This window comes from Sus scrofa, chromosome 10, assembly GCF_000003025.6.
Source record: "Sus scrofa isolate TJ Tabasco breed Duroc chromosome 10, Sscrofa11.1, whole genome shotgun sequence".
In the NCBI taxonomy this organism is placed as follows: domain Eukaryota; kingdom Metazoa; phylum Chordata; class Mammalia; order Artiodactyla; family Suidae; genus Sus; species Sus scrofa.
The window spans coordinates 65,490,816-65,518,509 of NC_010452.4; the positions used below are offsets into that span (position 1 = coordinate 65,490,816).

The window sequence follows — 27,694 nt, forward strand, 5'->3', positions numbered from 1 at the left end:
TGCCTCCCACATCAGCCTCCCCACGGTGCCCAGCACTGGGCTGGACAGTGACATGGGTCCCAGAAGCACCTGTTACAGACTTAGTGGCCCAATCCCTAGCAAGCCCTGGGAGGTCGGGCTCTCCCAAGGGGGGTAACTGAAAGCGCCCTCTTCTACCAAGCTCAGGGGGGCCCACCCTGTGGCAGATGCCAGGCTGTGCCCCCGGGGACCAGGCCATGGAGAGCCCTGCCCATCTGGCCTTTCCCAGGCCCTTCTTCCCAGCTCCTACGGCCTCCAGGAACCAGTCCTGCCCAGAGCGAGGTCAGAAATGGACTTCCCTGTAACTCCCCTCAGTGGGTGTCCCCTGTCCCAGCCGGCAGAGGCTTGACGGCAGCTGGCTGACGGAAGAGGAACTGAAACAAGCCAGCGGTTGGAGAAGCCATCGTTTTTAATGGGGTGGGGATGCGGGTTGGGGACGGCGGGGCAGGGTGGGCAGGGGGTCTGGTGACAGGAGGGTGAGTCCTTGGTCTCCCAGCCTTGGCTGGGGTTGGTGGGCGGAAGGGGGCGGCTGCACGCCCTCTCCTGGGTCATCAGAGGGCCGCGTGGAGGGCAGGAGGGCGTGACCTCTGCCCTTCCCCGTGGGGGAGGAGGAAGGAGAGGCCGAAGGCAGGGAGCGACATCAGTGGCCTCGTAGCTGGGCAGCAGGGACAATGCTGCACGGCTGTGTGTCTGGACAGAGGAGGGGGAGCTGGGCGGGGGGCAGGAAGGGGCAGAGGGGCTCAGCGGTGGAGCGGCCTGCGAAGCAGGGCCGATGCCTGTCACCACAGACGGGCCGAGGGCGCATCCCTCCCGGCCCGCCTCCTCCTCCCCCTGGACCGCCCTCCCGCGGGCCTCAGCGTCCGTCTACTTCCTCCGCCCAATCTGGGCCATCAGGTGGGCGTTGGCGGCTGCCTTGGCTCGCAGGTTCTTGGCCTTGGCGATGTTGAAAAGGACGTTCATGATGTTTGTGGGGACGTCGAGGGACAGCGTGAACTTGGTGCGCCGGTCGCTCTTGGCCTTGTCCTGGTACAGCCTCCCCTTGAGCTGGGGCTGGGGCAGGTACTTGTACCGGGTGCTTCCGGCGCCCCCGCCCCCCCGGAGCCAGGGAAGGGCCGCTTCTCCTTGTCTTCCTCCTCCCCCTTCTCCTCGGCTGCTCCCGAGGGCGGGTCTTGGCTGGGGAGGAGCAGCGGGAAGCTTCTCTTGCTCGGCAGGGGCGCGCCCCCCAGCTGGCCCTTCTTGGCCTCAGTCAGGGCTGCGTTGATGCAGCTGAAGAGGGTCTCGGCTTTGTGGAGCTTTTGGGAGAGGCTTGTCCTGGGGGCCCCGAGGAGCAGCAGCAGCAGGAAGGGGGCTGCAATCAGCATCTCTCCCTGCAGCAGAAAAGAGCATCAGGGGAGGGGTGTGAGAGGGCCTTCGGGTCGGGAAGGAGTCGGATTCCCAGCCAGCAGGGCTTTGTTAATGTTGAACTCCAGTGGTTCTCAGAGAGAGGTCTCTGGACCAGCAGCATCAGGGAAAATGTGTCAGACATGCAAAGAATCCTCCCCTCTTGCTCAAGATCTAGTAAATCAAAAACTCTGGGGCCAGCAATCTGCATTGTCACAAGCCCTTCCGATGCTTCTGATGACAGGTGATCCTGGCTTTAGAGGATCCAAACGTAGGAACTAGCTCGTAGCATGCGGGGGGAAGCAGTGTGGACACAGGTGAGACAGATGGAGGTTCAAATTCCAACTGTGTCTTTATTTGCCTGCGGGCTATGGGCAGATTACTTAACCTCTGAGAATTTCGACTTCCTCATCCGATAATTGGGGATAATAGCCTCTACCTTATAAAGGTGAAGTGACAGGTGAAAATGGAAAAGCTTCTGGTCTAACCAAATAACGAAGAAGCTTGGTTCATATCTGTTTACATAAAAATAATCTCCAGGTCCAGTTAGGATAAAACTCGGTTCATGAACAGCCATCTCGGAAGTGATAGACCTCTACCTATACATATAATAGAAGTTGTGAAAATGGATAAATAAGAATATAAATAATACAATATAAATTGTGTAATGTGTATATAAATACAAAATAAATATAGATACACAGCTATGCTGCATCGTCTCATCCTGCAGACCAGTATCCTTGTTCTGCTGTGTTTCTGGCTTTTATGTTTGGGCTGCATACCGTTCTCTCCATCCTAACCCAGGCAGGCTCCCCTTGCCTTGAAGTCAGTCTAAGTAAGCGGCTCTCCAGCTTCAGAGTGTTCAGAATCCCTTGAAGGGGAGTTCCTGTCGTGGCGCAGTGGTTAACGAATCCGACTAGGAACCATGAGGTTGCGGGTTCGATCCCTGCCCTTGCTCAGTGGGTTAACGATCCGGCGTTGCCGTGAGCTGTGGTGTAGGTTGCAGACGCGGCTCGGATCCCGCGTTGCTGTGGCTCTGGCGTAGGCCGGTGGCTACAGCTCCAATTCAACCCCTAGCCTGGGAACCTCCATATGCCGCGGGAGCTGCCCAAGAAATAGCAACAATAACAACAACAACAACAACAACAAAAAAGAATCCCTTGAAGGGATTGTTCAAAGCCGAGCTGCTGGGCCCATCCCACGTGTTTCTGCATCAGCAGGTTTGGGTCGAGGCCTGAGAATCAGCATTGCTAACACCTCCCTAGAGGACGCGGATGCTGTGGGTCCAGGGACTGCACTTAGAGAACCACTGTCTCAGATTCCCAGCCAATCTCTGAGCTCCTTAGAATTGTGTGCCCAGTTCCCGGAGACTCTTCTACAAGGGTGTGTTGACTGTGGGAAAAGTGGCCTTCCTCTTTTTTTCCATAGGGTGTTCAATAACCGGACTTCCGGCTTTATCATTTACTGAGGAGCTCGTTGGCTGTTCTGCATAAACCTACCATGAATCATGGCTTGAGCTGCCTCGCACCTTGGAGGCATCTTAAAGCCTGGGAGCACTTTCAAAGATTAAACAACAACAACAAAACAAAACCACAAAACCCAAAAACGAATTCACGGAGAGAGGGTTGGTACTGGTGGGAAAGTTACCTTTCTCTGTCGCTCTCTCCCTTTGTCCTCTGCTCCTCGCAGGGACCAGACCCAGCCCTGGCCTCCCACTGTGGCCCTCCTCACTGGGCTCCCCTGGGGCCCAGTAGGGGATTGAGCATGTGTTTCTCTCTCTCTCTCTCTCTCTCGCTCATTCTCACTCTCTCACTCTCTGTTTAGCTTTGTCCAGTGTCTGCTCCTGACTAGAGTCGGATTCCTAAGCTAGTTTCTCTCTTACATCCTTTGGGGTTTTTTTTTGCCATCACCCCTAGGGCACCAGCACCAAGGCTTGGGATTTCCCTGCCACCTGCTCTGAAAACAAGTGCTCCCCATGTAGATGAGATTTCAGGAGTAAAATCCTGCATCTTTAGTTTTCTTGTTTGGAGACCTGAAACTCAGCCATTCGTTGAGGGCAGTGCTTCTCTGAAGACACACACTTCTGAGAGCTGTGACAGTCACCCCGGGATGAGAGGCAGGGAGGGGACCTGACATTCAGAGCACCTGTGAGGGAGAGTGCACGCAAAGGAAAAAGTGAAGCCAGAGGGCAGACGCGTGACCACAGCCATGCCCAGGGCCAGCCCCGTTTTCCAGTAGCAAAGAGACCGAGAGGGTCCCATTTGACCCAGTTCCTCTGCAGACACCAGCAAGGGGCTGAATTAAAAGACGCTTGCTGAAACTATGACCACTGAATGGAGGGAAGCATTAAGCGTTTCCAAAGGTGTTATAGTCATGCGCTGGGTAGAAGCCCCGAGTGTCACACGTATGCAAACCTCTAAGCAAATCGCCCTCCAAGTGAGCAGAGGGGGTTTATTCGTGAAAGGTCTTCCCTGCAAAGAGGGAGGAGCAGGCAGGAGAAAGTTGATATGCCGTAGAGAACACTTGTCATGGACAGCATTCATGTGCATTTTCTTAAGTCGTTCATTCTCAGAAGTGCTCTGTGTGTGTGTGTGTGTGTGTGTGTGTGTGTGCACACGCGCTAGATGGCAATGTCACAGGAGAACATTGAAAATAGGATTTCTCAGAACACTTGGACCTCGAATGCAGACCTCCAGCATCCTTCCCTTCGTGGGTGGCACCTAGTCATTGCAGGCATCTGTCCCCTTCCTCCAGTGTCCCCATTGTAGCCACAGGAAAGGGCCCTGGAATTTGAGGGCAGAGGTCCTGAGCTGGCAACGTCCCTCACCCTCAAATGCCCTCAGTGGACCCCGTAGCCTGTCAGTGGCCACCTCCTAAAGAGGAGACATCACCTGCCTCACAGGTGTGTGGGGAGAATGAAAGGAGATGCATCTGATCACCAGTGAGTGTGAGCATCCTCCTGCTCCGGCAGACGGGGAGGGGTCCTAGCCCGCAGTTTCTAAGCCCCCTGCCCTCATCCGCCTGCCCCTTTCACGTGATTTTCATGCTCAGAACTGGGCTCTGTTCAAAAAACTCTCTTCGTAAGCACCTATTCTGTCTCCCTTGGTAAAGGCAGATCTCCCTACCCACAAAGGGAGGATCCATTTGCCCCCCAGGAATCATCCCCGTGGTCCCTTGGGGACCGACCTCTCCTTGTTGGGAACACAGACCCTGCTGTTCAGCACTGCGCACCCCAGGTGCTTGCCACCCGGACCTCTCACCCCGTCCAGCCCCCAGCACCTCCTGCCTGACTCGGGGCAAATCAGCTTAGGCAGCCGAGCCTTACCTGTGAGCGGACTTCCCTCCGATCGTGGAAATGCCTGTGAGGTGGGTGGCAGCTTCAGGACCGGGGGGTCTGCTCCAGCAGCATCCCCCTGAACTCCTGTCTCCGCTGGGGTCGCCGGCTCCTCTTCTTGTATTGGTCCTAAGTGGGCCGTGATACTTCCTCTCTATGGAAACCACTCCACTCCCTCGTGTGCGAATATATAAAAGTGACAGGTCACAGGGTGGATCGTAAATCCACACGCGGGCATCTACACTGGGATGCAGTTCTGCTTAAAACACCACCCCACCAGCTGGCCGCGTCACGGAGCTGACAGGCTGTCTGCCTCGGCCACCCTCCTACCCACCTTCGCTCTCAGCCCTCCCGTCACCTCCCACTGCCCTTCCTGCCCTAGCAACTCGCTTGTTGATAAGAAGGAGAGGAAAAAACCTCCGCTGAGCGGAGAAGCAGCTTCTTGGAAGAGTTTTATGCCTGATCTTAGTTTGTATTCACTTCGGCCTTCCCCCATGCCCGTGCCTTTACCCCTCCTTCTGGAAACCTGGAGCCAGGACCTGCTTTGGGAGCAGAGAAGGCAGCTGTGCCTTCACCTGCTGCCCTGTGGTACCTGTGGGGTCTGACCTGCAGTGTTGTCCCCGGCTGCTCATAAGGCTCTAACTGTCCTGTTGATCTAAGATCACACTGAAAGGCCAGGTGTGCACCGGAGCTTTGGTGGGAAATCACTGGTGTTTCGCCCCTTTTTATTCATCATTCATCCAACATCTTTTGAGCACCTGCTGTGTGCCAGGTACTGCCAGGGCCCTCAGGAATTCAAAGTGAGTTAAGATCCCTGAGCTTGCAGGGCATCAGCAGTTTTAGCAAGAACTGTAAGAGCTGCTGAATTTCTGTGTGGCATATGCCATGGCACGAAGGGAGCATCCGTGTCCTGGGGACTCAGGAAAGGTGCTGGACCAGAGCAGAGAGGAGGGATTTCAGATGGAGGAGGTCTGGGATGGAGAAACGGAGGCAGAGAGCTTCAGCACAAGGCGGGGGCGAGACGGAGGGGCTGGGCTCACTCTGGGAAGACCTCTGAGCAGGGGTCTCACTCTGAATGCAAGGGTGCAGGAGCAGGGGAAGTAAGGCAGGTGACCCCTGAATCACAGTCGAGGACTGAGAGAGGTGACTGGCACTGCGGACAGTAGGGTGAGAATCCAGGTCTCACGTGGCCCCCGGGCTCTTTCCCCCTTGATCCTTGGGGCTTCCCTGTTGTGAGGGGCCGGGCTGGACCCAGATCTCTCCAGGTCTCCAGACCACAGCTCCCCGTCCTGGGTGGGCACCTGTAGCTCTTGAAACTCATCAGCCTCGGCCTTGGACGTGAGGGACTGGGCCTCACGCCTGCCCCCTCTCTTGGAGCTGCCTGGCTGGCGTCCTCCCGAGATGCGTGGCAACACGGAACTAGGAGATGCCAACTCACTCGTTCACATGTTCTGGTCTTTGGGAGAAGGTGGTGGGTTTTGTTCATTTTCCCCATTTCAGATCACTAGGCAATAATGGGATTTGTGTAGCTTGAGGGACAGATAGGAATCTGAGTTTAATTCCCTTCCGTGTGTTTCTGAGTCTGAAAGGCCAGGGAGGCAGCCTTATGAAGATGCCCAACGTGGCTGCTCTAGAGCAGGAATCTCAGCCTCGGCCCTGCTGACATTGCGTGGGCTGTCTGAGCTTTGCAGGTGTTTAGCACCTACCTGTTTGATGCAGTAGCTACCCTCCCTTGCCCAGCTGTGACAGCCAAAAATGCCTGCAGGTATGTCCCCCGGGGGGCAAATTCCTCCGCCACCCCTGCTGGGAACCACTGCCCTAGGGTGTGGGCTTTGGAGAAACAGAAAATGAACACTGGCTTCTTTTTGGCCATCTGCCCTGGCTCCACAGAACCACCCAGATCTTCGTATCAGGGGCGGGTGGGTGTCCTCTGTACACCACCTGGGTTCTCTCCGCCCATCCTGGGGGGGCTTTGGGATTAGCTGTAGGCTCCCAGGAGCTCTGAGGGTGAGCAGGCAGCCCCCCAGACAGGATGCCCACGGCGGGGTGGGGGGCAGGGGTACAGTCCGAAGGCCCTTTTCTTTCTTTCTTTTTTTTTTTTGCCATTTCTTGGGCCGCTCCTGCGGCACTGGAGGTTCCCAGGCTAGGGGTCGAATTGGAGCTGTAGCCACTGGCCTACACCAGAGCCACAGCAACGCCGGATCCGAGCCACGTCTGCCACCTACACCACAGGTCACGGCAACGCCGGATCCTTAACCCACTGAGCGAGGCCAGGGATCGAACCCGCAACCTCATGGTTCTTAGTCCGATTCGTTAACCACTGCGCCACGATGGGAACTCCCGAAGGCCCTTTTCTTGGAGATGAAAACCTCAAGAAGCCGTCTCTTTGCTTTACACTTGAAAACTGCTTCTGGCTGCATCTGACGGAGGACTGGGGAGAACCGTGGACAGAAAGAGGACTATTGGGGCACAAACATCACCGGGGCGCCGGGTCCTGTAAACCAGGACGTCCCTCCCCATCCTCCGTGAATCAGGGATGTAAATACTCTGTAGAGAGCACATGGAGGGTCCAGGTAGGGAGGAAATCGGATCCTCTTCATAGACAGACAGAAATGGCTTTTATTTCTTTATTTTATTAAAAACATTTTTTTTCACGGCCGCCCCCACGGCATGTGGACGTTCCTGGGCCAGGGGCTGACTCTGAGTTGTAGCTGTGACTTAGGCTGTAGCTGTAGCAATGCCAGATCCTTTAATCCACTGCGCAGGGCCGGGGTTGAACCTGCACCTCTGCAGGGCCCCAGCTACTGCAGTCAGATTCTTAACCCACTGTGCCGCAGCGGGAACTCAGAAATGGCTGTTATGTATAAACGTCATTTCACCAAAGTGCCCAAAGCACTTATACATAGTAACATAATTATTTTCTCAATGTCTGAACCAAGCAGTGAAAAAAAAGGGGGGGGGGGTGAGGGAATCTTAGGGACACTTGATTATAGAAGAGAGGGTTTACCTTGGCGCCGGGAGAGAGGGCGTGCACTTCTGCCTCTGTCGCTAGTTGGGCTGTTGAACGGTGACCGTCGCTTACATTCTCGGCTCTTGTTTCCTGTTTTATAAAATGTAGGATCATGTGCCTTCCACTTTTTCTAAGATTGACGACACAAGACAGTATTTGTTAAGAATTAGGTCAAGTTTTACATGGAGGCAGAGGTTTACTGTCATCCTTATTTTTTAAGTTGTCCCTTATGTCCCTTACTGATTTTTAGTTTACGTGACTCAGGTTTGGGAGGGTCTCGTACTCTCCCACTGGGTTTGCCAGTTTGTCAATTTCTTCTTGTAAGTCGGTCCATTTTTTGCTTTGTGTATTTGGAGTGTTGGATACATAACAATGGCCCCCTTTATCATCTTACTATCAATCCTTTTATGCCAAAGAACACTTTTTTTTGTCTTATAATCTGCTTTATCTGATATCAAAACAGCTATTCGGTTTTTTGTTGATTAACATTTGCTTGGTGGATTTTTTTCCGGTCTTTTATGTGTCAAAATTCTTTTGTAAATGGCGTATACTGAAGGTTAAATAAATCTACTCTAATGATCTCTGTATAAACAAGGCCTTTGACACGTGCGTGCTAATAATGATTACTGGTGTGTTTGGATTATTTTCTGCCACTTTACATTGCGTTTTTGTTTTTTTTTGTTTTTTTAATGGCTGCACCTGTTCCATATGGCAGTTCCCGGGCTAGGGGTTGAATTGGAGCTGCGACTGAGGCTTATGGCACAGCCACACAGGATCCCAGCCATTTCTGCGACCTGTGCCACAGCTTGTGGCAGTGCTGGATCCTTAACCCACTGAGCAAGGCCAGGGATCGAACCCTCATCCTCACGGAGGCTATATTGGGTTCTTAACCCACTGAGCCACAGTGGGAACTCCACATTGTGCTTTCTATTGGCTCTGTTTTTTCCCCTGTGTTTCTATATTCCTGTTTTTTCCTTTTTTCATATCCTAGTTTGATTAATTTTTCATTTTTCCTTCTATTAATTTATAAAATAAGCACTTAAAGCTGCAATTTGTCCTCTATGCACCGTTTCACTCCATCCTACAGCAGATGGAGCGGCGCCCCCTTTAACCCGGTGAAATTATTCTCATTTGCTGGGTCGGGAGACCCTTGCTTTGACTCCTTTTTCTCCCAACGGGCAGGGCTGACTTAATTACTAATATCTGCAATAACAGCACAGCCATTATACTGTGTTCACTTCCAGTCCTTTTTGATGTGGGTTCTTCAACGCTGCCTCCCACGGACCTGTCATAAACTGGTCTCAGTGGACTTTGCATCCAAAGCCTGTCTCCAAGTCCAGGTGCACGGGCGAGTTATAGACATTTTATGATCCCTCTAATGGACCCTTGGTGGCTGATTGATTCCTAGAGCAAAGCTCCCTGGGGGCCAGGGGGCAGGAAAGCTGCCTCCCTCAGGGCCACATCAAATGGAGAATCAAAGCTTTCCGTCTCTCTCCAGGGAGAGGGGACATCGGCTTCCTGGATGGCTTTGCGTGGCTTCCAGACTTGGATCCAGCCACGGTGGTCTGTTTACCTGATGTGTAGACAAAGGGATCAACACCCCCAGATCCACTTGGGGGTTACATTTTCTCTAGTGACAAAAGAATTGGAAACGCTTCCAAACTTCACGAAGCAGCAGACGGGGCATGTGCTCCTGGACGGAGGTCCAGGGCGACTGGCTCACCCACGGTTCTGCTCCCAGGCAGTCAGCAGTCACAGTGTCCGAGTAGCTCACAGTCTTCCAGGTGCAGTAAACCCTTCTCTGCCACCCCCAGCATGAAGCATGTGCTGGAAGCTCTGTCTACATGCCTGCAGGGTAGCCGGGTACAGTGCTCAATCAATTCACCAATCAATGAATCAATCAATCAATCAGAAAGAAAATCAGTGTGTTCCTACCTTTCGTGAGGTCTAATTCTGTCTCCCTTGGCAAGTCGAGGCTTTGGAGCCGGTTGTGGTCCACGCCTGCCTGTGTCTGTTTGTCTGTAAACTGCATGAGACTGAGATTGACCCGGGGGAAGGCACCGCTAACACAGCATCTGAACTTTAGTAGAGACTCAACAGATAAAGTCAGTTCTCCTTATTCAGGGAGCTGCGGTCTGTAAAGTTATCATGAATGAGAAAGTCGCAAAAACACTCTCCTTACTCTGAGGAATTGGGCTCCTGCCCGCCTCTGGCGACATTGTCATTAAAGAGTTCATACAGAACCTTGTTTTATGTGTGTCTCTGCTTAAAGACACCTTATCGAACATATATTGCTGATCCATTAACACGACCTCACAGCGACAGAGCTGTAGCTCATGCCTGGATGAGGCTGATCTGTGTGTTTGCACATCAGCCTTCTTACAGAACACTAGACACCCGAGAGCCACTTTTTTCTGGCGGGGGGGGGGTGCTGTGCCTGTGGCACATGTAAGTTCCTGGGCCAGGGATTGAACCGTGCCACAGCAGCGACCTGAGCTGCTGCAGTGACAATGCCGGATCCTTAACTGCTGAGCACAAAGAACCCTCATGGCCATTTTTTTTTTTTTTTTTTTGCCATTTCTTGGGCGCCCAGCGGCATATGGAGTCCAGGCTAGGGTCTATTGAGCTGCAGCCACTGCCTACGCAGAGCCACAGCAACGCGGATCCGAGCCGCGTCTGCACCTAACCACAGCTCATGGCATGCAGATCGTTAACCACTGAGCAAGGCTGGATCGAACCCACAACCTCATGATTCTTAGTCGTATTCGTTAACCACTGCCACGATGGAACTCCTCATGGTATTTAAACAGCAAAATCACCAACCAAAAAAGCACAAAAATGATAAAAATGGCAGGAAATATTTTGCCAAAAGGACACTTGTTTGCTGTGAGAACTAAAGCCAGATCATTTTGCCTTCCCTGGGACATGTGTATCGGATGACTCAAATTTTTCACCATGTACTGTTCCTGAATGATTGGGAAAGCGCCACCGGATTTAATTTTGGAGATATGAAAAAATGTTATGAGTGTTTTGTATTATTTTATGAGCTGGTCAGTCAGGTGCAGCCACAAAAGAATGCGGGAGAAAACAAAGTTTACTTTACTTGTAGGTCCTGGAGCAGGAGGCACGGCCGCCACGCAGGGCCACGTGGAGAAGCACCAGGCTGGTCAGGAGCAAGGGAGCGTGCAGAGTGAGGCCCTTCCTGGGCTCAAGGGGGGGGGGCCAGGCGGGCAGGAGAGCAGGGTGGGCTGACCAGCTTGAATAATGGGGGGCTTTGGGCTATCGGGCTGTCCCTGGGGGCCTGGCACCAGGCCCTGGACGAGGGCAGAGGGGATGGCCCCTGGGTGCTTGGCATGCAGAGGGGTCTGGCTGTGGGTGGCTGGTTTGCATTTTGCAGGTGTGCTCCCTGGGGGCCCTTTGCCATCTCTGAGACCTGGTTCATCCCAGGAGGCACCAGCTTTCTCCCCAGCGAGAAAGCTTCTTCGAGGTGACAAAAAATCATAATACACAGAAAGTTAAAACTACATTCAACCCAGTAAGCAACTGCAGTGCAGAATCTGTGAAAAATGAGGACAACTCTGTGTGGTAAATGGAAGAATGAAGACAGGAAACCGGAAGCTACCGCTGCAAGTTTTTCTTTTGCAACAAGTTCACCTTTTGACCAGAACAGGAGGAACCTAAAAATTCAAGCGACAAACGCATATGCTCACTTCTGCCACCTCTGCCCTGGGGTGAGGGTACCCAGGGACGTGGGTTCTTGCCTGAGACCAGTGGAGACAGGCTTGGACTTGTGCATAGTTAGCGGTTAGAACTGAAATCCCTACCAAATGCTCTCTGTGGGCGCTCACCCTACCTGGGACTCAACGAGGAAATGAAGAGAACTCGAGGATGCCTTAAACGGCAGGTGTAAACGCAGACTGAATGGACTGGGGACGTGAGGATGTTGGTGAGAATGGTCGAATCCCCAGGATTCGGAAGGCTGTGTGAGCGAAAGAGTCAGCACCGCTGGGGCTGTGCCCGGAGAGTCTTATCGCAGGAGTTAAATATCTCCTTACTAATTGCTAAAATTGAATGATTATTGAAGTATAGTTGGTTTACAACGCTTCTTCAAGTTCTTCTTCAAGCATTTCCCTGTGCTGTACAGTGGGTCCCACTGCTTATCCACTCCAGACATAACTGTTTGTGTCCCCAAAGCCCCCCCAAAGTCCATCCATCCCACTCCCTCCCCTTTCCCCCCCTGGGAACCCCAAGTCTGCTCTTCTTGGCCATGATCTGTTTCTGCTTTTTTTTTTTTTTTAGATAATTAAAAAAAATATTCTTATAGGTTGAAATGATAATATTTTGGATAGAGCGGGTTAAGAAAAATGTTATTCAAGTTAGTTTCACTTGTTTCTTTTTACTTTAGAAAATGTGGCTATGAGGACGTTAACACTACACATAACGTTACCGCCTTCTGTCTCTATTGGACAGTGTTCTTCCAGCTAAATCATGATGTATTTGGGGAGGCCGAACTGCGCCGTGGGAAAATCTTGCACTTTGAAATCAGATAAGTTTGTTTTTACAACATGAATGTGGATGATTTTTTTTTTTTTTGGGCCAGTGTTTTAGATTTTTGGGGGCCAGAGATTCCTCATCAGCAAAAGTGAGGGCGACGGTACCCAACACGTTTGGCTGCTGTGAGATTTGTGCCACAGTGTCGTTACTGGCCCAGCTCTGCGCCTAAGCAAGGGGCTTATGAGGTGTGTGGGTCCTCCCTCTTCTTGGCAACTGAGCTAGAACGCTCTTGACTTGAGCCAATCATGTGCCAGTGCGTGAGAGAAACTGTCTCTTCACACGCTTGTCAGCTTCGAATGTTAACACAAGAAAATGTTTCCCATTTGTGTTCATTTGCTTCTCTTCACATGGCTGAGGCTGAAGCTTTTCCAGACACTGCTGGTGGTCGTGTAAGCTTTCTAAAATGATTCATCAAGAATCTTGTAAAAGTTTTTTACCCTTTTATCCAATAATTTCTTTCTGCAAATCTTTAGGCCAGTTAGTCAGCAGTAAGGATCAAGATACCTGTTTGACACCCGGGGCATATGCTGGGGAATCTTGATCCGGTTCAAAAGGTTACGTCTAAGTGACAGTGGGACGTTGTTTCTACCATCCCACAGGTGAGGAAAGTGGAGAGATGGCCGTGTGGCCCTAGGGGTGGGGATGCCAGCTGCATGGTTAGGGTTAGGTGCTGGTGCTGGTGTGAGTGTGTGTGTGTGTAACTCTTGTTGAGTCACACTAGGAATCCATGGCAGACTGAGGAAAGAAGGCAAAAGCCATCTGACTCCTAGAACTGTGTCAAATACATGTTAATCTGTTTAATCTGCAAAATCTAGAACAAGGTAGAGCTACTAAAAATTTGCACATACATATATGCTAATATCTATTATATATGTATAATATACAGTATTATAGTATATAGTATATTTTGCATTTCTGCTAGTATATACTATGTGATATATAATATGTATTTCTAGCATATATTTCATAGTATAACCATTTCTCACACATACACACACACACATATATGAAATGAGGCTGACCATTTGAAAAAATATACATATACGCAATTGCAGTCGATCCCACATAGTTGAACAGGTATTCTTTAGGTCTTCTAAGTGGCTTTGTCTCCGTGAACTTTTCTAGAACTCTAAAACGCTTGTCCTAAAAGAGACCTCACGGTCTGGTTCAAGCACTTGGCTAGGGTCACACACAGGTCACCCTCAGGGCGCAGGCTCCTGCACGAACATTCTCGAGGGTTCTCTCTCTTGAAAAGCTGGCTGAGGCTGCGTTTCTGTCCATGGGGAGGGAACAGAACTCGCCTTGAGTGGGAGAGATTGTTTTAGACATGGAGCCCATAATTGAAGATAATAGTATTGAAATGAAATTAAAAGGAGAGATTATGAGATATTTATTCAAAAAGATAAGTGTAGGGAGTCCAGTTGCATTGAGATTCCATTTCGTCTCGAATAATCAAGGAAGGATGAAGAATGTGTGTTTGGGTTTACGCAGCTCGATGCCTGGGTGAGAGGGCAGTGCTACCCGCTAGTTCGCTTTCAGAGTGTGAAATCATGCAGTCAATTTCCATTATAGAAGCGAAGGAGCAACTCAAGTTTCAAGGCGTGTGCTGGTGTGTGTATACATGTGTGCAGGACGGGGAAAGGAGGGAGAGTAAATGATGGATAAATCTGCAGTTTGGGCCGGTGGTTGTAATGAGGGTCGGGAGAGAAGCTGCTACAAGCAGGAAGACCAGATTCATCTGTGATGCCAGGTCACTGGCGGGAATGGGCCCGCACCCCCCCTCTTTGATGCCTTCCCTTGTTTTGCGCCCTAAGCCGGAAAATGAACACCCCTTTGCCGTTCTGCCTGCACCCAACAATGCCCTGGATTCCTTACTCTGAGAAAAAAGAAGAGGAACATAAGCAGAATGAAAGGCAGATATCATGATAGAACGTTCCCTCTTTATCCTACTATAGTAGAAACAGTCAGTAAATCCAATCATCCCTCAAATCATGTCTATTGGAGCCCCGCGAAGCACAAGGAACATAGGTGCTAAATACTTGGTCCTAAGTCCTACAGTAAGTATTAAGTCCTAGAGGAGCCTGATGCTCAAAGTGTGGTCCATGGACCCACAGCCTCAGCATCCCTGGGAGCTTGTTACAGATGCAGAATCCCAGATCTCGCCCCAGACCGCATGAATCAAAATCTGCCTTTTCATAAGCAGTGGGAAGGGCAAACAAATGGCTTCAGCACAGGAATGTGTCTATAGACAAGTTCGAGGAATCAGGTGATCGAATGGGAAGTGAGTCTGGCAAGACGGGGATTCGTAGATGCAAACTGTTAGGTTTGGGCTGGGGAAGCCATGAGGTCCTACTGTACAGCACTGGGAACTATGTCCAAGCTCTTGGGTTAGAACACGATGGAAGAGAGTATGAAAAAAAAGAAGTACATATGTGCATGACTGGGCTGCTCCGCTGTGCAGCAGAATTTGAAGGAACACTGTAAATTAACTATTCTTTCACATTTTTTTTTTTTAAAGGGAAACTATCAGCTTTTTAAACTCTTTGTGAAACCCAGCTTGACTTCATTCCAGTGAAAGCTGAGGGGAAGCGTGTCCCTTGCGTCCTGTTAGGGTCCGTCACTTTGGGAAGGACATAGTGTTCCCATGGTGGGGGGCTGGAAGTGGGTGAATTAGAGATATTGTTCAGTAAGACACCCCCAGAAATAGCTGAGCCACTCTCAGGGGCGGTGAGGATGGCAGGTCCTCGTAGCCGGAGGACATGGGGGTACAGTATTCACAGCCATAGCGAGAGCTTATTTTATATCCTGCCCTTTCCCCCCTCTCACTGCATTTCTGAACACTTCAAAATCTGCTTCTCTTCCTGCTCACCCAAGACTGATGTTCCCACCTTGTGTCCCATGAATAATAACATTCTTGCCTTCACTTTGCACCTGCGTATCAGGTGCGTGGCTCCTGGGCTGCTCCTGCTCCCCTGCAGGAAAGGGGGGTCTGAAGAGCCATCTCGGTTAGCAGCAGGCACCCGAGCCATCCCAGGGTTTGCAGAAAAATAACTGCTAACATTGTACCGCGTAGAAGCAGGCAGAGAAGCCTGGGTGAAACTGAGCTGCTAATGAGAGCATCCCTGCTCTTTGGAATCTTCCTGCAGAAGCTCAGAGGTGAAAATGAGATCATCCCAGACAACAATTCCTTGTTCATCCTTCTCTCCCAGGGTTATTTTCAAATGTCTGCACTGTGTTATGGAAGAGATGGCTGGCTTGTCACTGCTGTGCCCCGATGGTGGCTCCACTACCCCCTTGTCAAATAAGAGAGTAGCCCAAATAAGTCTCTGGGCACTCGTTCTCTTAAATTGGAGCTACAGCTGCAGGCCTGAACCACAGCCACAGCAACACGGGATCCGAGCTGTGTCTACAACCTACACCCATCTCTCGGCAACGCTGGATCCTTAACCCACTGAGCAAGGCCAGGGATCAAATCTGCGTCCTCATGGATGCTAGTCAGATTTGTTTCTGCTGAGCTGCGACAGGAACTCCAGAATACCTATTAATTTAAGTGCACATGAACTAGTCACCAGATACATCATATTCTGAGTCATAAATAAGCTTTAATAAATTAAACAAATACTACAAACTACGTTGTTAGACTATAAAATAATTAGACTGTGGAAATAACACAATGATGCCTGGAAAAATCCCCTGATTTTTGGAAGTTAAACAAAAGCAATTCTAAATAATCCATAAAACAAAGAGGAAGCCACAGGAAAAGTAAGAACTATTTATAATTAAATGAAAACTAAAAAAACCAATGTAGTAAGAATTGTGGTATGCATCTTTCTTTCTTTCTTTCTTTCTTTCTTTCTTTCTTCTTTCTTTCTTTCTTCCTTCCTTCCTTCCTTCCTTTCCTTCTTCCATCCATCCTTCCTTCCTTCCTTCCTTCCTTCCTTCCTGGGGGCTGTCCCTGCAGCATACAGAAGTTCCCAAGCCAGGGGTCAAATCAGAGCTTCAGTTGCCGGCCTACACCACAGCCACAGCAACGCAGGATCCTTAACCCAACGAGAAAGGCTAGGGATCGAACCTGTGTCCTCATGGATAGTAGTTGAGTTCATTACCACTGAACCACTAGGGGAATTTCTGTGGTATGTATTTAAAGCAGTGCAAAAATACATAAATGCTTATATTAGAGAAGAAGAAAGGCCTTATACATGACTCCACATATAAAAATTAGCTCAAAATTAAATATTAAGACCTAAATGTAAAACCTAAAACTATAAAACTCCTGAAGAAAATACGGGAAAAATATTTTATGGCATTGGATTAGGCAAATATTTTAAGATACAATGTCAAAGGCTTGATCCATTAAAAAAAAAAGATTTATTAAGATCAAGAGTTTTGCTCTTCAAAGATCACCTGTGAGAGAATGAAAAGGTAAGACACAGACTAAAAATATTTACACGTCGAAGACTTATAAACAAGCCTTCTCAAATATTAAAAAGGTTTTCAGCACTACAGAACCATGCTGCTCTTCCCACTAAATTTAGTTTGTGGTTTGGATTCTATGGTTATTTTTTTCATTAGATATTCTTACTTATATCAGCAGGTGATAGGTTTATTATTGTTACTTTGAAGTGCATTAATACATATTAAAAATTTCCTGTTTTGATGTTGATTGGGATGCTTATTGATAGATATCACCCATGTAAATGAAAGCTCTCTGGTGTTCTCTTTAGAGTATGAATGGGTCCTGAGACCAGGATGTTTGAGATTCACTGTTACAGGCAGGAGATACTACAGCGGTTTAGCACCAGAATGTTCTATAGTTGTTTTAGCCGAGGGTTCAATGGGAGAGGCTCCTGCGAAAATCGAGGAATATTTGTTTTAAGATCGGTGTGTTTTTTGTTAAATGCCCAGGTTGGCTCAAGCTCTAAGACGGCCCTTCCGTGCCCATGTTCCATTCCTGCTATTTATTTTAGTCTCATAGGCATCACCAGTTACTCCAGCAGGTGCTTCAGGCGCACTTTATTCCAGAATGATGCTAAGTGGAAAAAAGCGGCATCTTCCTAGGGAGTGGTGGAGGCCCCATTTGCTCTGCTCCTGGTCACACTGGTGAGGGTCAGACTGCTGTGCTCACCTGTTCACGTGCTGCCTTAAGGCTCTTTCTGGATTCGTGTGCATCCGTGGATCTGGAGTCCCAGACAGGGGACTTGCGTTCTGTGTTCTCTACAACTCTCCGTCACAGTGCATAGTTCTTTGCTACGTGCAGAACAGGCTTCTGGTTCTTTAGCTCTTTCTCCACTCTGACTCATTGCAATTAGAGTGCAGCATTCACTTGATTGTTTGGTTGTCACATTTCCCCGATGCCCTAACCTTTGCTGGCACTCCTCCACTGAGCATAATCAGAAGGGAATGAGATGTAAGTGAGGATGAATCCATCAGGAAACGGACTTTCTTCAGAAATATTTTTGAAGGGGGAGTAGGTGGGAGAAACACTTAAATGTCAGTAATAAATCTGTTTCAGTTTCCAACAAAGGAAGAGCTTCAGAGATGCCCTACGCTGCCATTTCAAAATTGCAGGACGAGTTAATTGTCTCACTTGGAGGAGAAACACGTGGCATTTATAAAAATGGATTTTACATGATAAAGGAAATCTGAGTTTTTGGTAAGGTCATCTGTTCACTTAAATATTTATTGAAGCCCTGTGGGTGTGAGGGACAGCCTTGACCTCTGGAGATTAAGGACCACATGGGACAGTCACGATCCTGGCCTTTAAAGCAGTGTCTTTCAGAACAAATGAAGGACTCACTTCTTGTTGAGAAGGAATAAATCCTATTCACTCTTCACTCCAAAGATTAAGTGTTAGGTGAGACGTCTAAGAACTGCTGGATCAGCCACAAATATCAACATTATACATGGTCTCAAAAGTATAAAACTACAAAAGGGAAAAACGCACAACATTTATTTCAAAACCAGTAAATAAAATTTGCTACTCGCTTCTCAACTTGTGTAGCAATTAGCAATGAATTTCTTATGTAATGACGTAGAATCTTAAAGTAAGAGGTATATGGAGATTAAAATTAGTCTTGCATTTAGTTATAATCATTATTAAGGATCAAATGTTAAAATAAAGAAGATTGACTTTCAGGCATGCCAACTTATCAATTAAAAATATATAATTTTCAGGAGTTCCCATTGTGACATGGCGGCACTGTTTCTGACTAGTATCCATGAGGATGCAGGTTCGATCCCTGGCCTCGCTCAGTGGCTCGCTCATCTGGTGTCACCATGAGCTGTGGTGTAGCTCGCAGACACGGCTCAGATCCTGCGTTGTGGTGGCTATGGTGTAAGTTGGCAGCTGCAGCTCTGATTTGACCCCATAGCCTGGGAACGTGCATAGGCCATGGGTGCAACCCTAAAAGGCAAAACATATATATAATTTTCTGCTTTAAAAAAAAAAAAGAACTGCTGGATCAAAGAGTCTATCCTTTCATAATTTTAAAAGACAGTATACTATTTGAAAAATATTGCCAATTGTCCCCCACTGTGATTACACCAATTTGCACTTATTTTTCTTCTGTACCCAAGGCATATGGAAGTTCCAGGGCCAGGGATCAAGTCGGAGCTGCAGCTGCAACCTACACCACAGTGACAGGAGATCGGGAAGACCCACTACCGCCTGAGGGGGAGAGCAGGCGCTGAGGGACATCCCAGGGCCCCTCGTCCAGTCTCAGGGGCACAGAACATTCTTAGATGTGGAAGCTCACACTTACGATGAGCGCTGAGGGAGGAACAGGCTGACCCATCTCCCAGAGGCAATAAACCCACATCTACTCCACGAGATGCTGCTGTGGACACTCCGTCCCTAATGTTCCTTCCTCCAAATCCCGCCGGAAGGGAAGATTTCCTGTCTCCCTGCGTCCACGGAGGGATCGCGTCTGTCCCCCTCTTTCTGGATCACGCACCTAAAAAGAAAGCACTCCAGCCATCATAACTGAGTTTCCCTCCAGCAAAGACCTTTGATGGATGGTTTAATAACCCCCCGTGGCATCAGCTTCCGACGCACTGTCTGGGAAAGCAGAAGAATCCTGCGAACACGGAGTAGCTGGCTGCTTCTCGGTGTGATCTGTCAAGCCTTCACTGCACATCTTGTACGGCCCTGACATCCTTAGAACATCCGAGAACCCTTGCTTGCATCCGGCCTGCGCGGGAGGAAAGCTGAGCGAGCTGTCCCCAGGGCAGAGAAGCCATGACCAGGTGGAAGTGGGGAGCTGTCCAGGCTCGGCCGGGCCCCTGGCTGGGCTGAGACCCATCCAGTGCTTCTCCTCCCTTGGAAGCTTCACTAAGAAATGGGAATGAGGTTCTGGCTCAATGATGTGCAGAAAGCATTTTCTGGAACAGTGTTGGATCAGGTTCTGTTCATGGGTCCATGGCCACCAAGACGTGATGGAGCCACTCGGCTGTCCTCCATGACCCACACGCAAAGGAGGAAGGGAGAGGACGTAATTCCGCCTATGAGAAATACCATGAAGCTTTGCAGTTTATATTATTATTATTATTATTATTATTGGTTTTTAGGGCCACAGCAGCAGCATATGGGACGTTCCCAGGCTGGGGGTCGAATAGGAGCTACGGTTGCCAACCTACACCACAGCCACAGTGATGCCCGCATCTGTGATCTTTGCCCAGCTCACAGCAATGCTGGGCCCTTAACCCACTCAGCGAAGCCAGGGATCAAACCCGAGTCCTCGTGGTTACAGGTCAGGTTCGTTACCACGGAGCCACGACTGGGACTCCATGCAGTGTTTTGTATGCTATAAAAATTGAGCAATGATGATATCAGTTGGGTGTATGTTGGTGTCCTTATTAGGAAAGACAATCCCTGCTCTGTCACCAACAAACTACGCAAGAAGAGAAAAGAAATATATTCATGAAGGCTGGGTGTATTGACAAAGTGGGTGAGTTACTCCTCTTCTCAAAGCTTCTTCTCCCCTGCTTGCTCGGCACTGATGTTTCAGGAGTTCCTGCGGTGGTGCAGTGGGTCAAAATCTGACTGCAGCGGCTCGGGTCACTGCAGAGGTGGGGGTTCCATCCCCGGCCCTGTGCGGTGGGTTAAAGGATCCGGCGTTGTCACTGCCGAGGCTCGGACTCAACCCCTGGCCCGGGAACTTCCATGTGCTGCGTGTGCAGCCACGAAAGGAAAAAGAAGAGCTCGTGTTTCAGTTGGGACGCTGGCATTTCCAATTCAATCGATGTTTTTTGAGGATATACTATGTGAGAGGTTCTGCAAAAAGGATCCAAAGATTAGCAGGGTTGGCTCCTGTCCTCAAGAGCTTACTCTGTGTGTGTGTGTGTGTGTGTTTGTGTGTTGCTAGGGAGAAAAAGTTGCTCCCAGAAAAGCTACCATACACTGAGCTCTTCCTATATGCCAGGCACTACTCGAAGTTATTTTTAATCCTTTCCATAAGCATGTAAGGCAGGTATTACTCTCGATTTATGGTTAAGTTAAAGAGAAAGGTCACATAATTCCAGACAAAGTGCGACGGGGGCTCAGAGGAGGAAATCTCGCACGTGAATAAGAAGGTGTTTCTTTGGGGAGGGTGTTTCTGCAAGGTTTTTGAAAGGCAGAGGTGGTGTGTGCAGGGTGTGGGGTGTCTTCTCAGTGGAGGGGGCACGAGCAAAAGCTGAAGGTGTTCGTGGAGCAGCCTGGCTGGCTGTCGGGATGGGTTGGGGTGCTAGCGATGGACCAGGCTGGGAAGACAGAACGTTTTGGGAAATGGCAGCTGCATTAATGGATGAGGCGCAGACCTGGTGCTGTGGCCATTGCTCTGCCTTGAAGGTGACGGTGCCAGGGTTAATCCTGGAGAATAGCAATGCAGGAAGCAGTGAGACACGTTAGGAGATCGCCACAAGGTTCATTAAAGGTAATGAGAGCCCTAAGTAGGGCAGCGCCTTTGGGAGTGGACAGCGTTATGACTTTTAAGATGAGCATCATGTGAGTTATTTGGGTTTAGGATTCCCAGGGAAGAAATGGTGCCTGTTTCCACCAAGTAAACCCTTAATATAGATGCTTTGATTGATAATACTCTTCTACTGATTTATCTAAAATTATGTATGCCAGGAATTCCCGCTGTGGCTCAGTGTGTTCCCAACCTATCTAGTCTCCAAAACGACGCAGGTTTGATCCCCGGCTTTGCTCAGTGGGTTAAGGATCTCGAGTTGCCATGAGCTGCAGTGTAGGTTGCAGATGAGGCTCGGATCCAGCGTTGTGGTGGCTGTGATGCAGGCTGGCAGCTGCAGCTCTGATTTGATCCCTAGCCTGGGAACTTCCATATGCTCCAGGGGTGGCCATAAAAAAAAAAAAAAAAAAAAAAAATCTATGCCAGTACTTTCCAAGCAATGTTGTTTGCAAATAGCTCCAGTAGCCATCTGCTGATGTTTAAGGCCAAGCACAGGTCACATGTGGCCGGCCAGCAGCACAGCCCCTTACTCACAGGCTGACCGTGGCAGCTGTGCCACTCCAGGGGTTACTCCCAGGGGCCATGCCAGGTCATACAGAGGACCTTTTTTTTTTGAAATTCTTTTTTTCTTTTTAGGGCCGCACCCATGGAATATGGACATTCCCAGGCTAGGGGTCGAATTGGGGCTACCGCTTCCAGCCTACACCACAGCCACAGCAACGCCAGATCTGCGCTATGTCTGTGACCTACGCCACAGCCCATGGCTACACCGGATCCTTAACCCACTGAGCAAGGCCAGGGATTGAACTGCATCCTCATGGATACTCGTAGGGTTTGTACCACCAAGGCATGACGGGAACTCCCCAGAGGTCCTTCTTTTGAGACATTGACCTTATAGGCCCTTTTCCTTGGTTGGATGGGGACAGAGGATGAGCGAGAGAAGGGGAGGAGTGACAAGTTGCCACCCAAAGGCTGAGCTGGGAGTTAGTGTGGAGAGAGGTTACGTGCATAGACTGGGGAGTCAGGGGGACCCCGTTCCAATGCCAGCGCTGGGCCTGTCTGGCTGTGTGACTTTGGAAAGATGGACCCTTGGTCTTAGGTTCCTCTCTTCCAGTGGGATTAAGAATATACCACTACCTCAATACTGATTTCCTGAAAGTTGCCTGTTCAATTCCCATCTCTCCCACAAGCCCACCTCTTTAATCCCTCACAGAGTTGTTGAGGAAGACGGCAGACACACAGAAATGTCCAAAATTGTTGGACATTGTTATTATTATATAATTATTGCTTTGACATTTTTAAGTGATATTGTCAAAAGGATAAGAACCGTTTCTGTAAACCAGCTTTATGTAACCAGCTTGGATCCTGAGTTGTTGTGAGCTGTGGTGTAGGCTGGCTGATGCAGCTCCGATTCAACCCCTATCCTGGGAACGTCCATATGCCATGGGTGCTGCCCTAAAAAGCAAAAACAAACAAACAAGTTAAAAGCTTTAGAAATACTATTTGGTCTTAAAAACAGTAGTGTATGGTCTTAGGGTTACTAAAGGGAAAACGTTGACGGGGGAGAGAGAAAGCAGGCGTTTGGGGTCAACATATACACATTACTGTAGATAAATGAGGTAACCAACAAGGACCTAGCACAGGGAACTCTACTCAGTATTCAGTAATACCCCATACGGAAAAAGAATCTGAAAAAGAACGCATGTATGTATATACAAAACTGAGTCACTTCACTGTACACCTGAAACTAACCCAACATTGGAGATCAACTAGACGCCAATAAAAATTTTTTAAAAATGTTTGGTGATGACAATGAAAAATTTAAAAAGATGTTTGGGTAGCTCAGTGCAAAGTAAACACTCCCTGGGAGCAAAGGTCTACCAGTGAAAAAAGCCACCATCACAGAGTCGATCACATGTCCCCACGTATATAGACGCAGTTGACTGCAGACTCTCTGGAAAGCACTAGCTGGGGAAGGGGTGGCGAAGAGGAGCTGCCCAGAGGAAGGGGTGGGATGCTCTCGCTGGTTTTGATTAGGATGAAGGACGAACACCTCCTGGTCCACAGTGTGAACATGCATGTCACGGGGTCAGGATCCGCGCCTCGAGTCGAGGGAGATCGCCCCGTGGCCTGGTGGTGAGACGTGGTCTGCAGGATGCGCCTGCAACTTCACCGGCAGGATGCCCGGTCCACCTTGGGCTCAATGTACATTTATTTATCCAGTCTTTTGTCTTTCTAGAGCCACGCCCGTAGCATATGGAGGCTCCCAGGCTAGGGGTCCAATTGGAGCTGTAGCTGCCAGCCTACACCACAGCCACAGCAACGCTGGATCCTTAACCCACTGAGCGAGGCCAGGGATTGAACCCACGTCCTCGTGGGTACTAGTCAGGTTCGCTAACCATTGAGCCACACTGGGAACTCCCGTCGACACACATTTAAACTAGAGGAGAGAAGGAAGAAGCGAGGACCTCCAATTCCCTGACCCAGGAAGGAAATTTACCGATGAGGAAACCTAGAGGGGATTTCACCACCTAGGGAATTTACCAAAAAACCCCTCCCTCTGGTTGGTCGTTAGCACAACTAAAACGCTGGTGGGGTTTGAGGGCAAGGAAAGGGCCCTTGTACCCAAAGGAGCCTCCTGACACATGTCTCATGCTGCTGCAGAGGCCCCGGGAGACAGCGTGTTCCTTTTCAGTTTATCACCCATCTGCAGCCTAGTTTGAATGGACTTGTAAGCCTGCTTTCCTGGGATCCAGACCAGGCATCAGAGAGGTGCTTGGCTTCTGGGATGAGAGCCATGCAAGAGGGAGGGTGAAGGGAGGACCAGAAAAGCAGGATGCTGGGGCCGTCGCTTCTCCCACCGTTTCTTCCTAGGACTGGCCTTCAGTCCTTCCCATCCTCAGATAGCGCTGACTCCTTTGGATGGTTCCTCTGCTGCAGCTTTAGGATGTCCAGCATCTGTTTTCATCAAATGATTTCAGTTAGATGCACAGACTTTTGGGGGAGATAAAATCCCTGCTTGCTGTTGGCCTTCCCAGCCTAAAAGTAAGCTCACTGGGCTGACCTGTTTCCCGACCTGGGACATGGACCTAAAACTTCTAATTCCTTCTTAGGGCTCCACCATCTCCAGATGCCAGGACAAGATGTCCGGCCTGGGCTCCTCCAGGACTCAGCACAGACGGGAAAAGGAAAATCAGACGAGCCCCTCTTGGGCCTCCCTAGCCCCCGGCTCTGGTCCACGGCCACCTGCCCTGTCTGCACCGAGGCCCCATCCTCAGGGATCCTGGGTGACCAGCTCTGTGAGAAGCTTATCCATCGCCAATACAGAATGGCCCAGGCAGAAAAAGACGATTGTTTAAAAAGCTCAAATGGATCAGGAAAAGGGGTGGTGTGGAGACGTGGTGGAAAATTACTTCCCCTCCCAAAGTCTTCTGCAGGCTGGAATTTTCCGTCTTCACCGATGCTCCCGTGTCACCTGCTATGGATTCTGATGAGACCTCTTCTCACATTTGTTTGTTCTTATCTCTTTACCCAGCTGACTCCTTCCCAAGGGCAGGGACTGTGCCCTCTTCACCCCAAAGCCCTGTGCTGAGGAGCCAAAGCCCTCAGGATGTGCTGTCTGAACGAGGATGGGTGAATGTCAGAAGGAGCACAGCACTTTGGGGACCAACTGTGATCATAGGACAAGGGTCAGGGTGAGAGAAGCCTGGTGGGGGAGGGCAGACCCTGGGAGGAGAACATGGGCCCCTTGCATGCTGCATCCACGAGGCCTCTGCTACCCACCACTTTTCTGTTCACACCTGGAGGGTGTTGAGTTTGCTTTTGATCACAGAGGTCATTTCTCTTTCAAAACTGGGGGAGTTTGTCTGGTTGCACCTGAAAACCATGCCTTTCACCATGACAAAGCCAAACTCCTCCAGCCACAGGGAAGGAAGCTTTAGACCTTCTTGGTGTGATAAAGAGGAAGGAGGTGAGTATTGGGCAGCAACCAGTAAAATCTACGGGGTACCCACCTTTCAATCTTGGAGGAGATGTTGGGCAGAACGCATCTGACTCAGCTCTGTTCTTGGGAGCTGGTAAGGTTTTAGGATCCTAATTTTACTGCAGATGGAATTGGACTCAAGGTTAAGAAGTTAAATGGTTTGCTCATTAGCTAGTAAGAAACCCAGATCTTAGGACTTCTAAGGCAAGACTCTTTGCTCAAACTCTCTGAAACTACTTGAGCAATAAAATAAAGAGATCACTTGAGGTTTCTTCTAGGAGTGAGTCAACTTCCCAACTATTTCACATTGACGTAAATGCCTTTCATTTCTGGGCTCTGGAATGATCAGAAGTCATCTGAGATGTAGACACAGCAGGTAGTTACAGTTAAGGGGAGGAGACATGGACCCCCCATGTGTAAAGCAACTTCCTGCTATTCTCTCACCCTTTACTAGGAAGGCATTACACAGAACAGTGCTCTAGAGGAATGACATCCTTTTCTGAAAGTTCAGTATCTTGTAACTTTGCTAAATACGCACTAATTCTATTTCTTTTTGTTACAAACTCCATGACACACTCATTAGCATCTTATTAGGCAGGACTGGTGGAGCTGAGCCGAGGACGGTTAAGGAAAATTAGTTTGCGGAACTTCAGTCGATGGCCGGAAGTGATCCTTGCCCAGGCTAACGAAAGCTTGATCAATGCCACAGCCCAATTGGCAAATGTCAGCAATTAGAGGCAATACGACCACTAATGAATTCCGATGATGCCATCAAAAAAGGGCACACATTAGTCAGAGGTGGGATGAGCAGAGGGAGGATGTAGGAGTCAGGGAGTAATTTCATCAGGAATCCAATAAATTTGTCAGGTTTTGGAAAGGAGACAAAACGATGTTGAAGCAGAAACTTCCGGGCAAAGTAAATGTATTGCAGGAATCCTGATGTTAAATATTAAAGAAATATGGGTGTTGCTGTGGCTGTGGCGTAGGCTGGCAGCTCCAGCTCCCATTCGACCCCTCGCCTGGGAACTCCAGATGCCGCAGGTGTGGCCCTAAAAAGACAAAAAAATCATTAAAGAAATATGTTGCTTCTTGGTAACTTTAGGATCTTGGCTTCCTTGCTGGTACAGCAGACATGGTTGGTAAATTTGAATTCACGGCGAAAGGTAAGACGAAGAAAGTTTTCCACGTGGAAGGCTCTCCAGTCTGTTCGTAACCACTGCGCCTCTTACGTGACTCATGGTAATTCCATGAGAAGTTAAGGTGTCTCAGTCTAGGGTGGCTTACGTGTCACAGACTAGGTGACTGTGCCACTTCAGCCTCTAGTTTTGATGTGATAACCTACGGAATGAGGGGGTTTCGGCTTTGGCTCAATTAGACACCACACATAGTTTCATCAAAGTGATACGGAGAAGTCACAGCTGCCCCACTTTATAGATCCCTGCCCTTTCCGTCTCACCTGAACAGGTCTTTGCTTCTCTTTATGCTGATTGGTACCCCTGGAAGCCTTCAAAGGCAGCACCTGTGAGGCTGAGGCCCTTAAAAATACAGTTTAAATTTACATGCAGTAAATTGACACGTGTGTGTATGATGTTTCAACTCTGCTTTCCATGTAGCACAATTTCCACCATATTTTACAGAGCAACAGATACCTGAAGGCAACCTATCGGACACAATAACTACCACCAGAGAGAAACGAGCCTGCCTGGTGAGGGACGTCAGCTCAGCCGGGAGCAAAAGCCTCTGCTGGGTAATAATCGCGATACATTGCCTGTGCACTTTCTCCAAAGCGAGAGAAGCGACAAGCCTTTCGCAGGTCATTTTGAGACCTAGTTCCCCTTGTAAATGCACATTCTCAGGAATGTTTCCTCCAGCTCAGTTTCCTCAGAGGCTACGATGTCCGTATTTATAAATTCATATCTTTGGCTGTACCTGTCTTCTGACTCTGTATTTCCAACTGCCTTTTCCATGTCTTTCCCGCATCTCACATTTCACATAGACAAAACGGAGCTCTGATTTGTAAACCCTCCCCTTCCCTTCTCCCCACCCACCCAAATCAAACCTTCTCCCCAACGCTTTCTCTGTCTGGATTAATGGCAATTTTATTCACTCACCTGCTTTGGAAAAAACATTAGGCATCATACCTGATGACTCTCTTTCTCTCCCGTATCACATCTCAACTCTTAACAAATCCTGTAGACTTGATCTTCAGAATATATTTGGAATATATATATATTTTTGAAAATCTATAAATGTAATTCATCATATGCATAGATTAAAGGACAAAACGCCACGATTATCTTAATAGCTACAGGAAAAGCATTTAATAGTACTTACCATAATTTTTGATTAAAAAGACACTTTGTTAAGAATGGAAGGAGGAGTTCCTGTCGTGGCGCAGTGGTTAACAAATCTGACTAGGAACCATGAGGTTGCGGGTTCGATCCCTGCCCTTGCTCAGTGGGTTAACG

General features: G+C 49.1%; 1 protein-coding gene across 1 annotated transcript; it reads right to left on the reverse strand.

The window, feature by feature from the left end:
• Positions 416-5,064, reverse strand: UCN3 (urocortin 3). The gene is given in 3 exon segments (XM_003130826.4): positions 416-1,109; positions 1,112-1,385; positions 4,724-5,064. Coding segments are annotated over 2 exon segments (495 nt in total). The 5' UTR covers positions 1,380-1,385; positions 4,724-5,064; the 3' UTR covers positions 416-882.